Here is a 21701-nt window from a genome sequence, read left to right as displayed (position 1 = left end):
GGCGGATCTGCTTTTAGTTTCTTTTATATACCGCTGTGTATTTTATAAGAATGTTGTGTTTAATTTGTAGATCATTTTGTAAGATCATCGTGTTGTCTACAAACATGTGATCAGTAAATTAAGCAGCTATTAAATGAATACAGAGGATTAAAAAAGTGCGACATTTCCCTCTGCAATGAAATAATAATAATAATAATGATAATAATGAAGTACCAAGTGAAGTAGACGTACAAGAACGGCAAAAATCAAAGCTTCAGCACTTGAGCAAATGTTCTCAGGTGACATTCTGCGCCACCGAAAGCGGAACACACGTCAAGCACCAATAGCGCGCTGCGTTCAAATCCCTGCGCGCCCATTGGCTGAAACTATAGGTGTGTCAAGGAGGTGTGTGCGTCATGACGCCGCCGGTCGCGACGTGACATCGTGCGCAGCAGAAGTCAGAAGCTGAGGATCGACACCGAGCGGAGGTGACCGGCGCACGACGGCTGTTGTAGAGCCGATCTCAAGACCTGTGTGTGCGTGTGTGTGTGTGTGTGTGTGTGTCGGACGTCCCGGACCGGTGACGGCTTCTGGACGTGCTCCGGATACTTTTTCTCTGAGGTGATGCATAATAACTTCTCTCTCAAAAGCTATGAAGTTATGTCATTGAGATCATATGAACCCCGGCTGCCTGTTTGCCTTGAAAGGTTGTTTTTTTTAATTTTTTTATTGTAAGGTTTATTGTTCACCACCAGTAACCGGTTACACTTGTCTTACAAAAGCCCTCGTGCAGTCGAACGTGTGGCTGTTCGCCCGGAGGGATCGGGAGCCCCCACTCTAAGCTTCCTGACCGGTGGTTTTGTAATAAACCCCCCACACGCCCACACAGTGTCAAGAAACGCGTCATTGTGATTAAAGGAACACCCCCCCCCCCCAGTTTGTTTCAATGTCTCTGCCTGTGTGCAGCAGCAGAAGAGGACAATCACAGTCAGATCACTTGTTTTGAGGAAGCTGCTTGTGGGATCTGCTCTGTACCTGATTTTTTTCTCTCTCTTTTAAATTTTTTCTGTGTATCTGTGTGTGTGTGTGTGTGTGTGTGTGTGTATGTGTGTGTGCGCGTGTGTGCGTGTGCTCGCCCTGGATGATCTGGTTGCAGAGAGATGAAAGGTCTTGAAAAGGTCACAGCAGCTGATCCCGACTCCGCAGAGGGCACCGACAAACGGGGAGACAGAGCTGCTCTCTATTCCTAACCGCCGCCGCCGACCGGACACCAGTCTTGGAATCTCAAATGGAGACCGTCACCTGTTCAGGTATCCATCTGACCTACACGCACGCGTAACATCTTGTGACTCTGGGTTCTGTCATCTGTTAACACGCTCTAGCCGTGCGGCGTGACGCCCCTGCCGCGTTTCCTCTTCTCCTTTGACCTAAAGATAGAGTCCCCCCCGGTCTGGGATTACAGTTTTCCTCTGGGAATTTTTTAAAAAACACAATGTGCTTTGAGGTGAGATGGAAACATGCGAGGCCTGCTGGGCCCGGGTCATCTATGAAAGAGGAAGCCAAAGATATAACAGCAGAGACCCAGTAAGGCTAAATGACGTGTTTGAAATGTTTTCATTTTTATTAATCTCTTATTTTTTGGATTCCATAAAACAGTGAAAGTGTGTATCATCAAATCTTGTTTTGGGGGGGAATTTCTTCTCGAAAAAATATCTTGAAAGAGTAGCAAAGTTCTTGCCCATTACATTTCTGTTTACGACTCAACTTTACAGGGTGCACTTCAGGACGGGGCACATTCCACATCTATACTGTAATATCTGCGCAACCAGAGCTGGAATCCTACATGTCTTGGACACAATTCAGCCACTGTGCAGAAATCGGCATGAGCGTAAAAAAATGCAGATAAATGATACCATATGAGGTTCTGTACAGTAGGTGTGCGCCGGCGCTGCTGCCTTCTCTAAGATCTCCCTCGTTTTTTCAAGACAAGGAATATGTTTCAGAGACAAAAAAAGCTATTTACTGTCTCGCGGATTTACTCTCTGATGTGGAAATCTCTCTGCTGACTCCCGGGCCATCAGTTTGTCACAGGGCAGATGTGCGTGTGTGCGTGTGTGCGCGTGTGCACGTGTGTGTGTGCAGTCGCACAGTCTCCCTGTGCCTTGTCTTACAGTCTTTCAGTAGACGAGAAGACACACACTAAAACACATTTATAGCGTATGTTGCACAATATACCACAGCTGCAAAAATGCATGCATTCACACACATACATACACACACACACACACACACTCTCGGATATTTCCCCTTTACACAAGTTCTGGCATGCCGTCAGGACTCGTCCTTCCAAAACGCAGAACACACAAAGACGAGATAAACAAGCGTGCTGATCAATCACGTCCCTGCTATCTGACCTCCAGAGTTGACGGAGTGCATGCTTTCCCTCCAGACCTGTGCTCCAGACCGACAAAGATGCCAATTTACCTGATTATCGTGGCTCAGTCATTAGCTCAAAAAAAGGGCCACTTATCAGAGAGGAAATTTACAGTCGCATAGCGGCCCCGTCCACGCTCGCCCTCACAGGCGCGTGCAGCTGTGCAAACGGAGACTTTACACCGAGCTCCCACGAGCGCCGTCATGGGGGCCCCCCCCCCAAACAGCCGAGTCTCTTTGATCGGAGATACCATTCTGATTCCCGCTCAAACAATCGAATGACGTCGTAGTGACACGGATGGAATTAAATTGCGGTGATGTAAGGAGCAAGGGGCCAAGCGTTCATCGGCCTGCAGTCTATAGAACGACAGAGGGCCGTAATGGAACCATAGCTCTGGACACGGTGCTGCGATGTGGTGCGATGGCTCCAACAGATGTTCTTCGCCCCGCTGGGAGCAGCTGGGAGCTCCACCAACCCCCTCCCACATATATGTTAAACCCAAACCAAACACCTTCACATTATGAATTCATCAGCCTCACCTCAGGCGTAAGTGTCCCGAAAAGTTACACATGTAACCGGCTCTGGATTTGTTCCCGTTTTTGTCTGAAACCTAATAAACCCACAACCAACAGCGATTTTGTAAACAACATGTGTCGCTGATCAATATCTGAGCCACCATTGGCCGGGGTGGCTCAGTGGATAGAGCAGGAACACATGTACATGTACGCAGACGTCCAGGGTTCCAATTCGATCTCTGACGATTTCCCGCGTCTTCCCACCTCTCTCTCTCTCTCTCCCCTTTCTCACCGAGCTGTCCTGTCAAATTAAAGGCGGAAAAAGCCTAAAAAAAAATCATCTTTAAAGGCTCTTACTGCTGCTTAAAGAAAGAAAGAAAAAAAGAGCGATTCTGTCCCTCGTGTATGACTTGAAACATTTATAGATGTGTCCTGGTTTAGTGATCGGAGAAACTGGTGGGAGGTAGCCCCAAAAACGGACAATAATTAAGATCTGAGCACTCTCCAAACATGTTGGACTTTAACTGTAGAAATATAGTATTTGATATAGTAATAGAATACTGATAAATTGGTAAGTTGCAGCTTCTTTTGCCTCACAGCCTGGTCCCGATGCCTCTCCTGTGTTGATTTACACCCCGTTTTCCACATTACAATATATATATATATATACTAGAGGTATCCTCAGTATTGCCCACAGTGATATAGTGTAATATAGTGATATTTCGATTTTGCTGTGAACGTCAGATGTATCCATCTCCCCTGAGCGTTATTTTCAAAAAGCTCAGGTTTCAGATGTGAGAAGTGCAAAAGTTTTAACGTGGACGAAATGGACTGTAACGAAGCGTTTTCTCCCCTGACATGAACTCGCCGACCTTCAGCCAGAACTCTGGATTTCTGGAGAAATTTACGGACAACGGTCGGTTTGGAAAAGGGTGAAGGCTTGAGAACGTTTGGACCAAAGCGGAAAACTAACCAGGGTTGTTGTCAGAGGTTGGTGCTTCGGTTTGGTCCTAAATCGTTATTCTCTCCTCTTACTTCCAGTTGGCTGAGTGAGGGAGGGAGTTTGTTTTTTTTTATCCCTCCCCGGTCTGGCTTGACCTCCACCATGGCAGGGGATCTGTACAGCCCGCCGTCCCCGCTGGGGGATTCCCTCCTGGACAGTCCTCTGTGTGGGGACCTGATGGAGGACCTCCGCGACATCTCCCAGTCGATGGGGGACAACGGGCTGGGATTCGACTTCCCAGAGTACCAGAGCACCGGCTCGGGGTCGGAGAGCTCCACCGCACTGGGTGAGTGTCGTTACAGGTGGACGGATCCTCCAGAAAGAGAGGGAATATGCCCTTGGTTATGATGACAAATGTCAATTCCACTCAGTGGCTCAAGCTGCTTTTTAAAATTGAACCAAACATGCCAGAGTTTATTTTCACTATCTCATCCAAGAGCAGGTAATGTAGATTGTTAAAAACGCTGAGCTTTTGACCTTTTGACTCCAATGATAAAAGGAGATGAGATACTAATGGGATCAATTTCTCTTGCGTCCACATGGCTTCTGTCATTCGAGGGAGACACTTATCTGATGTGCTCAGGTTGTCAAAGGCAGCAGCTCCTTAGGTGTAACTTTGTTTTGTATTGTATTGTATTGTTTATTCAAAAGATATCATCATGCCTTCATGACTGTGAAGAGTCCTTACTCGGAGGAAGAAAACAAATTTACCAAAATGTGGAACTGCTCCTTTAAGTGTTGTCAGTCTGCCAACTACATTCCGTAGTTGCTTGCTCCGCACCTTAATTGCACTGTGTATCCTTAATGCGTCTTTGTTCAATGGGGAGCCCGGTGTAACCGCTCCCTGTTGTTTCCCCTCCGCCGCAGACACCTTGACCCCGGCCTCCAGTCCGTCGTCGGGGGGCTGCGGGGCCGCACCGGGGCCCGAGGAGAGCCTCAGCCTGGGGTGCAGGGTGTGCACGGACAAGGCCTCAGGCTTCCACTACGGGGTGCACGCATGCGAGGGCTGCAAGGTGAGAGAGGCGGGGACTAAAGTATGAATTGTGTGTGAATGTCCTGACATACTGAACGTGTCAAAGTGACACGGGACATGAAACATGAAACATCGCGTTGAGATATAAATATAAACGTGAAGACCACATTCAATTCACTTGTGCGGCAAGGTTGCAGCAAATGTTGGTTCTCCTTCATGTTGCTGTGCAGGTGTTTCACAATTGAAAAACAAATGATACAAGCCAACACATACTCATGCCCCCGCATGCACATTAACGCCCACATGCACTGCCTGTGACACACACACACACACACACACACACACACACACACACACACACACACACACACACACACACACACACACACACACACACACACACACACACACACACACACACACACACAGCGGAGCTGAGCCAGAGACCAGTGGAAAGACTCCGAGACATGCCGACAGGTCATGTGAGTTGGGGGACGCGATGGCCTTGGCTGACTCGTCACCTCTCCCCTGCTTGGCACAGTGCCCAGCTGAGTGACACACACACACACACACACACACACACACACACACACACACACACACACACACACACACACACACACACACACACACACACACACACACACACACACACACACACAGAGCAGTGCTGTTCCTCAGATTGAATTACCTTCTTACGGGCACATTTTTTGATTTAACGATAAAAGATATTTTTCCATTTGTTTTAAAAAAAACTATTCTCATCAGTCCTAAAAGAAATAAGCTCTGGATCCAAAAAAATATTCATATTAAGACAGCACATTGTAACTGAGACCACTGAGCTCAGTGCGCCTGTTAAAACTATTAAGAATCGTCACCGCATTGTTTGTGCAGTCACGTGAGCCCCAGGCCGACCTGCTGACCCGAGTCTTTGTTTGCTATATTTGTAACTCATCACCTTGCCCGCTCAAAAGTTTCGCCGTGAATCCACCGCCTTGTGTCGTGTGTCTTTGAAGCCGGACAGAGGCTTTTCAGCGGTGCTGCTGGATCTTTGTGCCGTTCCCCTCCATAATAGCCCCACTTCTCCCCGAGGCGGAGAGAGGAAAAAGTGTGTTCCGATTGTTTTCACTCTGCGCCGCTGGCACCGTGCCTTCAGTTCTCACTGGAATCTCAAGGAGACAAGAGAGATGGACGCAGGCAGGAGGCTATTCACAATTTTCCTTTCCCAGTCCAAGTCTTTCCGTCAATTTCCCAATCTGTGTCTGTGTGTGTGCTCTTGAGCTCCGTCATTCCTCAGAATCGCCACAAACAAACGCTCATCACGCCGTCAAAGATTTGGCCACGCGACCGGTCAACTGTGTCAGACCGATGCGATGCCGTTCTAAAAGTGGGAACGCGACGACATGGAACCATCGGACGCCTTTACGCGTTACAAAATTTCTCTGCCGGGGGGGGGGGGTGTTGTCGCCATCATGGAAAAAAAATCTGGCTCTGTGGCGAGTCACAATTCACTGTTTCGGCGCTGGACAGGCTCGGCGTAGCATTTTCCGACACCTCGCTATTAAAGCGGTGGCGGAATGTGGTGTGAGCGCTTACGGCAGCGGGATGGTTGGCACAGACAGAAATGGGATTTAGCAGTGAAATCACAAAAGTAAATGTACCTGCTCAGAAGGTGGACGTTATGTGTGTGCCACAAAGATGCCCCTACATTTAACCATTTTGAATCACGTCTCCCTGCGTCCGTCTTTCCTCCTGTCTCACGGCAAAGAACTGGGCTCCGCTTGTGTCTGTACATCTCCACGCAGACGTGCGAAGACACGCTGTAAACACCTCACATCTGTTTAGTGCACCTAGGTTGTTTCATAATGTTTTTGTTTTTGTCGGCTGGCACAAAATTATATGTCCGGAGCTTCACATTTCCCCATTTCAACACCGTCATAAAGATCACACCCCTCGCTCTCCCTCGCCACATTAAAAGTGGCACAGTAAAGTGATACGTGACACATAATAACTCTTAATAACAGTGTCGTGCATAAAAGGCAGCCACGGGCCGGGTGTAAGATGATGACTGATGTGTGTGCGTGGTCATGCGGATCCAGATACACTGGCAGAAAGTCTTTGTGACAGCGAGGGCCGAGGAATGTCCCAGCTGAGATATCGGTGTACGTCAAAGCATCGGCCCATGTGACGTCTGTAAGCATTAGCAAAGTAATAATGGTAATAATAACACTTGCAAGCAAGCATGAGAGGGTCCAGCATCCCAATGCAAATCAGTTTGTATCTATAGCATAAAATGAACCTGTTATCTTCCAGCTTGTTGAGTAGCAGGTAGTTTTAATTTTTTTCATGCAAAATTATAGAAGCTTAATCTGAGGATGAGTTTTTTGTTCCTCGGGTGCAAAACCTCTCGAGGCTTTTGCCGCTCTGTCATAACGTTTTGGATCGTATGTGTTATTCTTGTCTCGACCAGGGTTTCTTCAGGAGGACCATCCGGTTGAAGCTGGAGTACGACAAGTGTGAACGCAACTGCAAAATCCAGAAGAAGAACCGCAACAAGTGCCAGTACTGCCGCTTCCACAAGTGCCTCTCCGTGGGCATGTCCCACAACGGTGAGACTTGAAACCTCAGGCAATGAAAAGAACTGGCGGGCAGGCATTTGCGAGAGCGGTTATATAAAACTCTGCTCACAACATGTTCTGTACAATAACAGCGGGACACGTCCGTCTGTGACTTGACTCCGGTTCAACGTGCTTTTCATTTTACGTCGACTGGGTTTTTATAGGACAACGTCCTGCAGGACCCAGCTTGACATTGACAAAACACAGGCACGTATAGCTCTACATCTGGGCCGTCATCTGCGCCGGCTGCCAAAAAGGGGTCACTGGGTTCGTCACGACGGCCTCCCACCGCAGACAGAGAGCGGCGTGTCAGAAACCTGAGAGGGAGACGACATGTTGTGGTCGTCGGGAGAGGGAACGGAGCGCGCCGCATCTGTTGAATGTTCTGTGTGTGTCCGTGTCTGTGTGTTTTTCCGCAGCAGGAAGATGTGTTTGATGTGTCCACGGTGCGACGAGCAAAAACTCTCCTAGCTGTTCGCTAATGATGAAATGTGTCTGTCCGCCAGCCATTCGGTTCGGTCGGATGCCGCAGGCGGAGAAGCTGAAGCTCAAGGCGGAGAGCAAGATGGTGGAGGCGGAAGTGGAGAGCCCCATGCTGGCCGACCACAAGGTTCTGGTCAGGCAGATCCACGAGGCCTACATGAAGAACTTCACCATGAACAAGGCGAAAGCGCGGCTCATACTCACCGGGAAGACCAGCAACCCGGTAGGGGGGGGGGGGAGTTTGAGGATACTCTTCATCCGGCATCTGTGTCAACTACCAGCATCCTCTCCCTCTTGTCTTTCCCAGCAGCCTTTCATCATTCACGACATGGAGACGTTCCAGCTGGCGGAGAGGACGTTGGTGGCCCACATGCTGAACGGCGACTATCCAGAGCCTGAGAGCGGCCTTCAGTCGGGGCCCGACGTCCTCGGCGTGGGGTGTGGCGAGCTCCAGCAGAGGGAGGCCGAAGCGAGGCTCTTCCACTGCTGCCAGAGCACCTCGGTGGAGACGGTCACCGAGCTGACGGAGTTCGCCAAGGCGGTGCCGGGCTTCCAGGGCCTGGATCTGAACGATCAGGTGGGTTTCGGGGGGGAGCTGTATCTGTCGCCTATCCTCCTGTCGTGCCCTGTGAGACGGTATAGAAAGTATACAGTACATAGCTTTGTCTCGTACTTAGGTGACCCTGTTAAAGTACGGTGTCTACGAGGCCATCTTCACCCTCCTGGCCTCCTGCATGAACAAAGATGGCCTGCTGGTGGCCCGCGGCGGGGGCTTCATCACGCGCGAATTCCTCAAAAGCCTCCGGCGCCCGTTCAGCGAAATGATGGAGCCCAAGTTCCAGTTCGCCACACGCTTCAACTCCCTGGAGCTGGACGACAGTGACCTGGCCCTTTTCGTGGCCGCCATAATCTGCTGCGGAGGTAACCCACGCTTGTGCAGAGGAATGACAGATAACGGGCAATTCAAATGAAGTGACGTGTTGAAATGTCCTTTCTCCGCCGTCTCTTGTCTCCGTTAGACCGCCCAGGCCTGGTGGACGTGCCTCTGGTAGAGCAGCTGCAGGAGGGCATCGTTCAGGCGCTGCAGCACCACCTGCTGGCCAACCACCCTGATAACACCTTCCTCTTTCCCAGGCTCCTGCAGAAGCTGGCCGACCTCCGGGAGCTGGTCACCGAGCACGCCCAGCTGGTGCAGGACATCAAGACGACCGAGGACACGTCGCTGCACCCTCTCCTGCAGGAGATATACAGGGACATGTACTGAGAAGATGGCACGTTGAAATGTCCCAAAACTTGATTATGGATTCCGTAAACAACATGAACTGATGCTATCTGTCGTATCAATTGTACTGTAAGCGACTCATTGTGCAGCTTCGGTGGATGTGCACCGCCGTGACCAAGTGACTCTAAATCTGGAACAAAACAAGAGTGAAGTTCTTTCCAGGCGGTGGGTCCTGCAAGGGGTGTGCGCTGCCATACAGGGGGGGGACATGCTTTCTGAACTTGCATCACAGATGGGTAGAGATATGTTTTCTTCAGTCTATATATATATCGATTTGAAACTATTTGCTTTGGAATCGGATGCTGGATGCCAACCTCTACCTAACAGACATGCACACACTGATTATACTAATTGTGCCTTTCAACATGAAAGCCAATGTTTTTAATTTTTGTGCTAAAGGGGCTAAATATTTGAATGTGATCATAATTACATTCATGTCCTTTTTATTGTAAACTAGTGCCTTATTGATATCAGCCAAACTTCCCTCAACAATCTTGAGATTGTGTTTTGAAGAAAGTTTTCAACAGCAGAGTAGTTTCACCTCTATTTTGACCACCCCATAACAAATACACAATAAAGAGTTGTCTCATATGTCTCACAAAGTAAAATATTTAAAATATTGTACTTTTGTATATTTATTGAATCCTTACCTGCTGCTAGAACCAGCACAACATGATCACTCACTTTGAACCCTTTTTTTTAACAGATCTTGTGCATGTGCAAAATGTTCAGTTCAGATTCTGACACCGTTTTTCCCTTAAAGGGGGGAAAAAAACAAAAAAAAAACTGCGGCCAGTATTTCATATTTTGACCACAAACCTAACACTCTGTTAAGCTGGTTGGTGTTTTATTTTGTAAATACGACAGGAATTCTGGTGACCACAGTGAAAGGGACGTATGCATGTACAGACGTCAACACAGACCTCATGGAAGAGCTGATTGCCTTGTTTTTCTCTACTAACAGTATACGTCACCTCCCAATGCCATACTAAAACATTGTTCCTTGCCATTATTAAACTGTTAATATTTTTTAAACATGTAAAGTAGAGTGTTCAATATGAAAATGTATTTGCTGTTTTAAAAAAAAAGGAGTAATGTTAAGATGGTAGCCAAAAATAAACTACTATATTTAATAGACTGCCTAAAGATGTGAATATTATCTGTTCATGATTTAGATTAATGAATTTTGTGAAGAGGCTTTTTTTTCCACTGCGGACATTTTGAATTGTTATCGCAGGCATAGGTATAACTTAATAATGTTATTGAAAAATGTGTCAACCTTAACTTAACTTTACAATAGAATATGCTGTTAAAAACAACATCTGTCATCTTAGGTTTAATGTAATGTAATTTCACATACAATAATTCCATATACACAAGGGTCTACATACATAGTTTTACGCATCATGAAACATATTGTGAATTAAATAGCACCAAATTCCTTTTGGTCAAATCTTCAGAGTGGCCCTTTTAATTTGTCAACAAATAAAATAAAACATAACGCAAAATTTATTGTAGCCAAAATATCACGATATCTCTGTTTGTCCCCCCTAAATGATAATAATTTATATTTCATTAAATCCCTGCACTACGCTGTGTTCGCCTGTACTCCGCCGCGCCTCTAGGTGGCGGTAAAGCCTCACGAACAACAACATTGGCTCGACCTCGCGATGTGAAAAACCAGGAACTAACTTGTCTCCGCTCTGCAAACTGAGCGATGGAGCAAACTTCCCGTCAAAAAACATTTACGTGCCAGTCGTGTGGTCTAGACAGCCCGTATAGTTACTACGGACAGAAACCACCAAACACCAGGGCGATTGTGTAAGTGTACATTAAGCTAAACGCTCCTCTTCCTGCTCCGGAGCTAGCCGTGCTAATGCTAGCTTGATGCTACGTGACTGAATGTGAGGTTAACGCCGGCGTCTAATGTCAAATACGTAACGAGGGGGGCGAAATAAGGGCTTCGGTGATTACATACAGTGACTTGTGGCTTTACTTCTCTCATTGGAGTCATAACTCTTGTCTTCCTGTCTGCTCACCCATCAGGTTGCTGGAGGAGTGTTTTGTGACCAAGGATCCCTTCTGTCCGGAGAAGGACACGTTCCTCGTGCTGGGCTCCACCTGCAGCCTGTGCAGCCGCTGTGTCTGTGTGGGATCGGTAAGAGCCACGGACACACAAACCATGTGATCTCATATATGTATTTAATTTGTATTGACACGCACACGTGAGAGCATGCTCCTCCTTGGGACATATGATAACTTCCAAGTGTGTGTGTGTTCTTTTTAAGATGCAATATGCGAGACCGAAACATTTAAATGAATGTGAAGCTGTGCTCATATTGTAGTTTTCCCAACCGCTTGACACAAATTGACCCCGTGGATCACAGTTGAAGACGAGTACACACTGTGCAGACCTCGAAACTGTTTAACGCGCTCTGACGAATCGCTCGTAAGAAAAATGGAACGCCTTCCATCTGTCTCTGCATAAACGTGACCAGTCATATCTTGTGCATCGCGTGAATCTGGTGCATCGATGCCGACCTCTGCTCTCTCTCTCTCTCCTCTGTCAGGACTGCAGTCTGTTCTACACCAAGCGGTTCTGCGTGCAGTGTGTGAACGAGCACCTGGAGCAGTTCCCTCCACAGATTCAGGCCGAGCTGGCCAAAAAGAAGCAGCAGAGGTCCGAGGCGGCGGCGTCGTGACATTGTGGGCCGGGATGTCCCGTTTGGCTGCTCAGGTGTTGAGGACGAATATCTGAATAGCTTTTGTCCTTAATAGTTGTTTTTTTTAATCAGCACTTTTGATAAAATCCACACTGGACAACTCCCCCCCAAAAAAATATGCCTGCGGTGTGCAACTAAACATCCTGTGTTTAATCAGCATCGCTCTCGGGTTATTATTAGTTTTGGTTGGAAACACACATCCATCAGGAAAAAAAAAAACGTATTTATATCTGTTGCCAGGATGTTCACTCGCTGCATTAGCCAACCCCGGGTTTTATTTGTTTATTGTAGACTTTTATAGATGCGAACAGCAGGTGTGACCAGCGCTGCCAGACCCCTGTTGGATTGTGTTTCGACAATCAAACCTCCCAATTAAAAATGGCTCCCAGTTTCAAATCGTTCTCATGTGGATAGTTGCCCCGGAGTTGCTCCCAAGTTTTTTCTTTTGCGCTCCAACCTTTCAGAGGCACGACAACCTTGTTTTTTCAACTAAAAAGGATATTAGAATACTAGTGTATTTGCACTGATTCTGGATTTTCCGCAAACAACATTACACCTATGGATGTATGTATGGCTCAAAAGAGCAACGTGGAAGCATTAGTGCAGTTGCTAGTCACACTGAAAACTAGATTCATGTGTCTGCTGCTGTTGAAGTGGAAAGAAATGAAATGAATTGCTCTCAATTTGTCTTTGTACTTGTTGAAATACGCCCGTTTCGCAATTTTTTCTTTTTTTTTTTGTGCCTTTTTTTTTTAATGAGAAAACACATTTTTATTGCTTTTCAGCAACATGTGGTAATGGTTACGTTCATGGCACATCCTTGCTAACAACAGACACATGCGTGTGTTGACAGTGACACATCCTTTTGTGAGGGAGCATTACTGCTTCTCCCCTTTGATTTCTTTGGTTCACGGTCAAAGGATGAACTGTTGACTTCTGTGGAGTCAAAAAAATTATAATCTCATTTGATCTGAAATCATTAAAAAAAGAAACACAAAGTGACGTTTTCTGTGTTTTGTGACTTCAGTTCATTTCACTGTAGTTGCATCATCCCACTCAGTTACATATAGTGGTGTTTTTGTCATTTAAAACTACACACGGCATCAAATCTTGCAAATCAACTAATACTAATCAAAATAACACTATAATGACATACAATCAAATATTTATTGTTATTTAGGTGCAAGTTCGTGATGGACAAATCTCAACAAAACTAATAAAACGACCCCCCCCCCCGAATCTAGTAGAATGAGCTTTAATGTGTCCAACTGTGAAAGGGGGAGAAAAAAATCACAAGCATTACCCTTAAAGTATTAGTTCTGCATGTGTGACCTTAACAAAATGTTCCCTTGCCCTTATTTCCCTCTCGCCCGTCTAATCAGTTTGATCAAAATCCATTTTTTCGGCTCGTGGATCGACTCCCTGCAACACAACACTGTGCCCAGTTTGTAGCAGCATAAACACATTATGGATTAAGTGTGATCCTGGGCGATAACATCAATATAACGGATGTCCTCGCTGTATTTGTCACGAGATGTTTGGGTCCTTTTTTTTCGAAGGGTTAATTCAAACGGCATGGGCCCAGTGAGTTTTTACTGGCAAAAGCGGCGGAGGAATGCAGGAGTGACACCGTATAGCTTCGGTTACCGTTACTGGATGTTTTCACTCAAGTGACTAAAGTATTCCTGTGCTGCTCGGTAGATGGGTGGAAATTATAATTTGACAACTTCAATGTTGACATCTTAACTCTAGGCTGAGAATTTTTTTTGTAGATGCAAACAGGAAACTCAGTTATTTTTGGTGTTGTTTTTTCAAAAGCTGCACCACCTTCTGTTTCCTTACCATTTAAATTCTAAGTGCACACAAGCAACTGCAAACCAGTGCAGTACACAAACCACCACTCTGGCACCAGTGGCAAAGTCTAAGAAGCGATAGGCACCGAGCCAACGATGACGGGAGGCTTTCTGCTCAAGAGCTGATGTCATACGATGCCTTGAGGCAAATTTGTTGCTTTTTGTTTTGTTTTTCTGTATAAAACCTCACTGTAATAAAGATGTGATAAATGGAGGAAGCGCTGCACGACGGACAAGGGAAATGAACAGTCATCGTTATCTGCTCTTTCAAACTTGTACAGTACGACTCGCCCACTTATGTCGTCACAGTTCGTATGTGCCACCTATCCTTCATCGTAGTCGAAAGCGCCTGAAACCTGTATGCTGCCGAATGACCAGCAGAGGGAGTTTCTATACAAACCTATGAGAAAAATGACTCTACTACTTCTCACTCGATTTGTAATGTCCGGAGGAGTTGACAGTCTCATGACTCTACTACTTCTCACTCGATTTGTAATGTCCTGAGGAGTTGACAGTCTCAATCGCTAGTTTCAAGTCTTCGTGACCTCTGATTTAAAAAAAAAAAAAAAAAAACCCAAGATGGCGCTGGTCAAAATGCTAAACCAATGGGTGACGCCAGCGTGGCTTTTTGTTGTTGTTGTTGTTGTTGTTGTTCCAGCTGGGAACCAACTCCAAATCCGACTCATCAGTGGTAGAAATGCTCCAGACGGCTCAGAGGTATAAGGCTAGTGAACTGGAACAGCAGCCCGTCCACGTCGGTGGAGGAAGGGGGCCGTGGGGCCGTGGGGCCTCCCCCCCCCCCCACCCCCCACCGCCCGACAGGGAGCGCTCGTTACGGGCCCGACAGTGGCATCATTGTCCCGCAATTATCCCGGAGCTGTAACTGAATACATTCGCGGTGATTGAATCAAGTGGCGCGCCTGAAAAGCTTGTTTATGCGACACCGAATCAGACGCAGTTGTGAAATCTGTCAGCGCGCTCTGGGGGCACAGTCCGCCCCACGATGATTGATTTACGTGACGCCGTCACCAGGCCCCGGTTCTGGCCGCGATGCGAGATAAATCTCTTGGCCCGATGTCGTTTTCTTATCTGCTTTTACTCTTCAGACAGTTAGCTCACTTTGAAGAGGAACAAAAAAAAAGGCAGTTAAAAGGGATCAAAACTGTGACCTTTAAACGTGACCTCTGACCTTGATAAACCAGGTGTTAATGGGAAGATAAGACCCGATCATTCGCTTCCCTCGGGACTACAACCAGCTTCTCCCATTCGCTCTTTCTCATGTGCATAACCAATCAAACAGGTTAATTAAGTCATATTCACGCACGGAGTTAATCCAATCCAGCTCTCTGTGTGTGTGTGTGTGTGTGTGTGTGTTGTTGTTGCTGCCCCTGTTCAACTTTAAGAGAGCTCAATGGGCGGTCCCTGGTGCGCAGACCAATGAATCGCCGTCTCTGTTTAAATAGTCCTTGATGTCAACTTTTTCTTCTTCACTCACACGGCTCCTTCTAACGCCATATTGGCTGTTATGACTTGACTTGTTGTTTTCATCAGTCTTACTACGGACCTGACAGGAGTGGCTCCCCCCGGTCGCCCCTGCGCCTTATTGGAAGAAGCTTCTTTTTTGTTTTTATTCCATTCTTTTCTCTCTTGGTGGTGTTTTTTTCTTTTTTTTTCTTCTTCTTCCTTTTTTTTGTGGTTGCGCGTACGCGTTTTGGATGATACGCGCGGAGTATGCACGCACCATCCCCGTGACTTTGCGTTTTTTTAAAGGAATACTACTTGGACGTAGCAGTTTGAGAGGCTCTGGCTGTTGTTTTGTGTGAGTGTGAGTGTGTGTGTGTGTGTTTCGCACCCCCTTCCTCCTTCCTCCGTGTCATATGTGCATCAAAATGTCAGATGTTCGCCTTTCTAATGCGAGCCCCACATTGGAGAGGGTGGACGCGCGGCAGCCGGAGGACACCCTCAGACCCCCGGTGCGCAGGAACCTCTTCGGCAGACCCGACCCGGGGGAGATACGGAGGAATGTGGCGGCCGCCGTGCGGGACGACGTGCAGGCGTTCCGGGAGCGGTACAACTTCGACCCGGTGGAACACAGACCGCTGGCGCCGCGCAACTACGAGTGGCAGGAGGACAGCAGCCCGCCGGAGTTCTACCTCCGAGCGGCCCACGGGAGCCGGCGGCCCGACGCCGCGGAGAGGAGCGAGCGGCGGCCCGACGCCCAGCCGGCCCCGGGCCGGCCGGAGAAACGGCGCTCGGGAGCTTCAGGTGATTCTCTTTTGGGTCGTTGCTGTCACACGCGTGTTTTTCCGCCACCGTGCCGCGGCGATGCGGAGGCGCCAAGCGGCAAGTTGTGTCCGCGGCTTCATCGCGGAGGCTGCGGGTCGCTCGCGCGCTCGCGCTGGGGGTCAAATGATAAATAGTCATTGTAATAACGATAATGGAAGAAAAAAAGAAAAGAAAGGAGCCTCAACTCGTCGCCGCGGTGCACTCTCAGCTCCGAGATCAAGTGCGCACATCGCAGCTCGCGGACATTTTTCCTTCTCGGCGCGACCGACGCGCTCTCAGGTGCTGCTCCAAACCGTGGACGTGCAGCTCCGCGCGCGCACACGCACGCACGCGCACCCTGACAACTTTTCTGACCGTTTGTCGTTCCCCCCCCCCCCCCCCCCCCCCTCTCCTCTTTCACCAGGTCGCTGCTCCGACGAGTGTCAGAACAAGAGGTTGCATACCGACGAAGATGATGATAAAGAAGAAAAATATGATGATGATGAAGATGATGATGAAGACCAGCCGGGCGGCGCGGGGAGTCGGGCGCCGAAAGCCGCGGACGAGGAGAGGAGGAGACCCAGAGGGCCCGGGGACGGTGCAGAGGTCCAGTGAAAAAAAAAACAACAAAAAAAACAACCCACCATGGCAGGTTAGAAACCCCCCCCCCCCCCTTGTCCCACTGACTGAACTTCTCAGCATGCAGCACTTACACATCATCAAGCCATCAAACTTATATATATATATATATATATATATATATATATATATATATAACTATTATCTTTCACAACTGTTCATGCTATGACTGTACACCCTCTATGTGTGTGTGTGTGTGTGTGTGTGTGTGTGTGTGCGCACGTGTGTGATATCAAGTGTGAGCAACTGCTCTTTCAATTGCACCATTCAACAAGCCGTTTCCTCTTTATGTCCCACAGAGCGAGGAGACCTGTTGCTGGGTTGTTGTTTTTTTTTCCCCCTCCTCATCATCTGACAGACGGAGGAGGAGAAGAAAATAAAATACAAAGGCGAAAAGAAGAAAAAATAAAAACAAAAAGAACCCAGCCTTTTTCCTAAAGAAGGGGACGAGGAGAGGCTGCACAAGCACTGAATATGTACACTATCAAGTTTTGGCACTCATTTTTTTTTTTGTATTATTCAATTGCCTCAGAAGCAGCAGACAATGTAGCAGTGTGCAAATGGATTTTTGCTCATCTTTTTTTTCTTTCCTCAATCTACTACCTATGTTTCAAATGTAGCACATACAAAAAAAGCATAATATGCTTTTCATACCTTTTTTTGTTAAATGTATTTGAATGCGTGTGTGTGTGTGTGCGTGCGTGCGTGCGTGTGTGTGCGTGCGTGTGCGTGTGTGTGAGAATTTGACTCGGGAAGTTGCAGTGCAATTTTTCCAGCAGAGAAATATTATTTTGTTTAAAAAAAAAAAGAAAGAAAAATATTGTATCATTATTCAGGTAATTGATGTAAGTTACAAATGCAGATTTTCATAAAAGTCAGGGTTATGTGGAAAACAAAAATGTATTTTTCTATGGCTTCATTTGTCCCAGTGTTATACAGCCTATCTTGTTTCTGAAGGCCCAGATGGCCACAATGTATGTTGAGGGTCCATCGAACTAAGTATAGCCATGATAGATAAAGTTTACATGCCAATAATATCTTCTTTATTTCCCCTTTTATTATGTCATTATTTTCTTCTCTTTTTTTCCCCCTGGGTTTTTTTCCAAAGTTCGTACCCTTTTTTTTTTTTGGAGGTGGTGAGGGGCGGGGTGGGCAGGTGGCTATACTGCTGAGCAATATCCAACCAAATTTTAACAGTATTTGCTAATAATCCTAAGAATTAGCTTATAACGTTTAGATTTAGGTGAGTTCATATTCTAGTGGCTTTTTAGGTCACACATCCCCACCCCCTTGTAATAAATTCTGTAGTCCAGGTCAACATAGATTAAATATGTTTAAAATAAAATCACTGGGCTACTCGTTATGCAAATATGTGAATCAAAGATTTGTGTATGTGGTGTGGAATTCATGTGGAACATGTAATTGCACTATTGTTACTTTCTCATTTTTTTTCGTGAAGGCAGAAAAACATAGTTGCACTGCCTTATTTGGTGTCAAACTTTGAAGTGTACCTGTTGTGCCTTTTTTCTTTTTTGAAAAACACTGAAAAATTGTACTAACTTATTTATGTTGAGCTTTTTTTTGTGGGTATGTGTATAGCTTCCCAAAGCAACATTTTACGTGCATTTTTGTAAATATATATTTTCATTATTATTTTTAAGATAAATAAACTGTTGCAAAACTGAGCCTAATAATGGATTTTATGCCCCTGTGTAATTTGTATTTTTACTGTCTTTTTGTCAATCGGCATTTGGATTGATTAAAAAGAAATTGCCAGTGTAATGAATTCGCATGTTCACTATTTTGATTGCACAGCACACAACCACTCCACCCTGAGCAAACACACTTAAAGTTTAAAGTGATCCGCCCAACGTAAACCTGCTGGTTGGTAATAGTGATTACAAAGTCTTGCACAAGGACCTGAGGGAGACACAAGCGTGTCATTAAATAGGTTGAATGCGTCCCATCAGTCTGATGAACGACGGCAGTGATAAGATTAGTACCTGCTATCAACGATAAATTACACAAAGAACCTCCAGGCCCTATAATATTAATATTTTAGACTATCACAAATTAGCTGTGACCTTTTTTTTCTGCACAAATTTGACAGCCTGAGTATTTCTGTAACATTCCCACAATCTGCATGTTGGAACTCCATCCTCTAGAGTGCACCAGCAATATTTGGTGGTGTACAGTAAAGTTGTATATGTGCCGAGGGAGCTAAAAAGAAAATACAGTACACTGTTGAGTGCAGGTAGAGTGCCAGTGTCTGCAGCCTGTGTGACTGTGCTGGATCGCCTCGGGCCCAGCTCTGCCTCCGAGAAGTGGAAAACAACAAGGGTATGTCCTGAGGAAAAGGGGTGGGAGGGAGGGGGGGATGTGGTGTGGGGAGTTTCTTGGTGATTGGCGTTCCCCTGGCTCCAATCGCAGCGGAGGGAAGGAAAGCAGACCACTTAGGAGCCAGCCAGTCAGAGGGAGCCGTGGGAGGGAGCCCGGGACAGAACAGGCTGTTCTTTTCATAAAACACACACCACCCAATTAGTTTCATTGGCTGACTCTTTCCTGTTGATACCAGCTTGTAGGAGTCAAATACACACACACACACACACACACAAAGAGAGAGAGAGAGAGAGAGAGAGAGAGAGAGCGCTATTCCAATAATATCTCATTCTGACTGTGAGTTTCCGCAGTGACTACCGCTGAGCTTGTGGCCTCTTTAAACTTTGAGAGAGAATTGTAAAACTCTTATTAAAAAAACCCACATCTCTCATTTTCTTTTCTTTTTTGACGATATACATTTGTCACGTTTGACCAAAGGACATGTCAAAAGCCCGGTTCACCTTCAAATGTGTCAACAGTGGCGCGATGCTGCGTTGAAGTGTGACACGTGTTATCTCAAGGAAAAATCCATCAATTTGTGTATACGATTTGCATCTCGACCGAAAGGCAGTCCCCTGGAAACGCCCCTCCCACTTCCCCACAGCTACTGTACCACAGTGAGCTGCATCAAATAATACTGGCTCAGAGATAGAGTTGTTGTAAAGTCACCATTTGCTTGGGTTGCTGCTGAAAAATAGGAATCTAGAATCATCTGAAGTAGATGTGCAGTAGAGGCACATTCCTGATACCAAAGGTACTGAAAGTAAGTGAAAGGTATCATATCAATATATTAAAGGTAATATAATGTAGAGCTTTTACAAGTGCAGCTTTACATATAGACCAATACTTTGCAAATGGAGTTTGCTAAGGTATGTCCATCTATATGCAGATGAGACAGTAATTTATATGCACATGTCTTGGAAAAACACATAATGCTGCTAAACTCGTTCATACCAGTCTGAACACCAGGTGTTGTCAAACAACGGGGAGTGGTTTCTGGTCTGGTTTGCGCACCAAACTTTGGACCACACAAAACTGGTTCAGGGCCTGAAAAGTTGATGGTGGTCGGAGTATCGTTGTCGATGCCGGGCTTTAACGTTCGTCGAGCACGTGACGGTCTTCTACGTCTTATATCACGAGAAGTTGGTCCGTGCTGTTTACTTCCATTGACGCGTTCATGATAACAATGGTTCCTCCTAGACGCCACCAAAGTTCAAATAGCCCTGAACAGAACCGGTTCTCTGTTGGCGGAAAAGGGCCTCAACGGAACATCCCCAAACTATTTGCGTTGTTCTTCAATGAGACAAACAGCTCTACTGCAGAACACGTCTGCAGTAGGCTCTACTGCTGGAGCCTCCCCCAGCTGCAGAACCTGAGGGTTTTAAATCAGGGCAAAGGACTGGTTGAAACAGAACCTATATTATCTCTGAGTTCTGATCAGCTCCAGGAGGTCTTTCATGGTCATAATCAAATCAAATTCCGCTCTAAATATAGTTTCAGATGCCTAAGGAGTCAGCCGAGGTGGCCCACGTCCACGGTAATCGTCCGTCACATGATTTATTTGTTTAACATGCTAGGGGAGGGTGAGCTTAGGCATTAAGTGTATGTATGTGCAGGGAATACTTGATTTTTCATGCAATTGGATGTCTTACTTACAACATTTTAAAGACATTATACATCATAATTATGAGGAAATTGTTTTTTCCCAACGTATTCCCGTGCACGTGTCCAATGTCATAAACTGCATTTGGGTGCCTTTGCTTTATTCAAATGTGATGTAATGTTACTCAAAACCAACCTTTTAGCTCTAAACTCTACATTTACAAAAATGCGCACACACCGTGTAATCCGAACAAGCAGGTAAATGGATAGCCTCCGAATGCATTTCCATTCTGTCACAGCACTCAGGAGTCCTACTTAGAAAACGGCATGTAGAGTATATTAAATGTACAAATTATGACCCTCTTTCCTGTCATTAAATGAAGTCCTTCACTTTTTTTTTTTTACGTCAAACTGACTTATGACATTTAGATGATGTTTCTCGTGAGCGACACTGAGTTCTGGTCATTGAAATACCAATTTCCTCTTAATTTTTCCTCCGGTTTCCAGCCACAGTGTAATGACAATAACACACGAGGCAGACGCCGTTCCGCAAAAAAAAAAAAAGAAGTAAAAACAGCGAAGTGCTGAGAACGATCTCCAACTGTGGGGAAAACGAGCGGAGGGGGAGCAGTTTCACTAAGGACTCAACAGATTCCGAACTGAGCGGCGGTTGTATGAGGTCGACAATGTGTAGCGAAGACACAGCAGAGGAGATGAAGACACGCCGTGTGTTTATTGCAAATCACGACACTCGGTATCTGTTAAATGTGCAGTTCTGAGTCTTTATCAGTCCAAGGCGTCTATTGCAATCCAGGTGTTCTCACTATTCGGCCTGATCACACCCTCTCAGGATCGCGTGGGTGTGTTCACACACACACACACACACACACACACGGCTGACACCTCCCTGACAAACGGCATTACTCTAATTAGAAGGAGCTCCGGCCTGAGCA

At 46.3% G+C, this 21701-nt stretch overlaps 3 protein-coding genes across 4 annotated transcripts; all 3 read left to right on the top strand.

Annotated features, from left to right (window-relative positions):
* Nucleotides 1–425: 425 nt before the first annotated feature.
* pparaa (peroxisome proliferator-activated receptor alpha a) lies at nt 426–10429 on the top strand. Of its 2 annotated transcripts, none has more exons than XM_047336020.1 (9): nt 426–600; nt 1136–1289; nt 3970–4217; nt 4799–4944; nt 7375–7513; nt 8029–8228; nt 8313–8582; nt 8683–8926; nt 9025–10429. In XM_047336020.1, exons 3-9 carry the CDS (start codon nt 4034–4036, stop codon nt 9267–9269), a joined length of 1428 nt encoding a protein of 475 aa, XP_047191976.1. In that variant the 5' UTR covers nt 426–600; nt 1136–1289; nt 3970–4033; the 3' UTR covers nt 9270–10429. The 2 variants fall into 2 exon arrangements, with proteins under 2 accessions (XP_047191976.1, XP_035470652.1); XM_035614759.2 differs by having other exon boundaries at nt 427–600; nt 8316–8582.
* A 504-nt stretch (nt 10430–10933) lies between these two features.
* cdpf1 (cysteine rich DPF motif domain containing 1) lies at nt 10934–13008 on the top strand. The gene is made up of 3 exons (XM_035619903.2): nt 10934–11108; nt 11334–11445; nt 11858–13008. Exons 1-3 carry the CDS (start codon nt 11005–11007, stop codon nt 11987–11989), a joined length of 348 nt encoding a protein of 115 aa, XP_035475796.1. The 5' UTR covers nt 10934–11004; the 3' UTR covers nt 11990–13008.
* A 2333-nt stretch (nt 13009–15341) lies between these two features.
* Nucleotides 15342–18465, top strand: LOC118290624 (cyclin-dependent kinase inhibitor 1B). Its single transcript, XM_035618406.2, has 3 exons — nt 15342–16128; nt 16553–16780; nt 17067–18465. The coding sequence occupies exons 1-2, from the start codon at nt 15741–15743 to the stop codon at nt 16741–16743; spliced, it is 579 nt and encodes a 192-aa protein (XP_035474299.1). The 5' UTR covers nt 15342–15740; the 3' UTR covers nt 16744–16780; nt 17067–18465.
* The last annotated feature ends 3236 nt before the right edge of the window (nt 18466–21701 follow it).

The sequence above is a fragment of the Scophthalmus maximus genome, chromosome 12 (assembly GCF_022379125.1).
Source record: "Scophthalmus maximus strain ysfricsl-2021 chromosome 12, ASM2237912v1, whole genome shotgun sequence".
In the NCBI taxonomy this organism is placed as follows: domain Eukaryota; kingdom Metazoa; phylum Chordata; class Actinopteri; order Pleuronectiformes; family Scophthalmidae; genus Scophthalmus; species Scophthalmus maximus.
The sequence above is the reverse complement of the archived record's forward strand: the minus strand, read 5'-3'. Positions and strand labels throughout refer to the sequence as shown.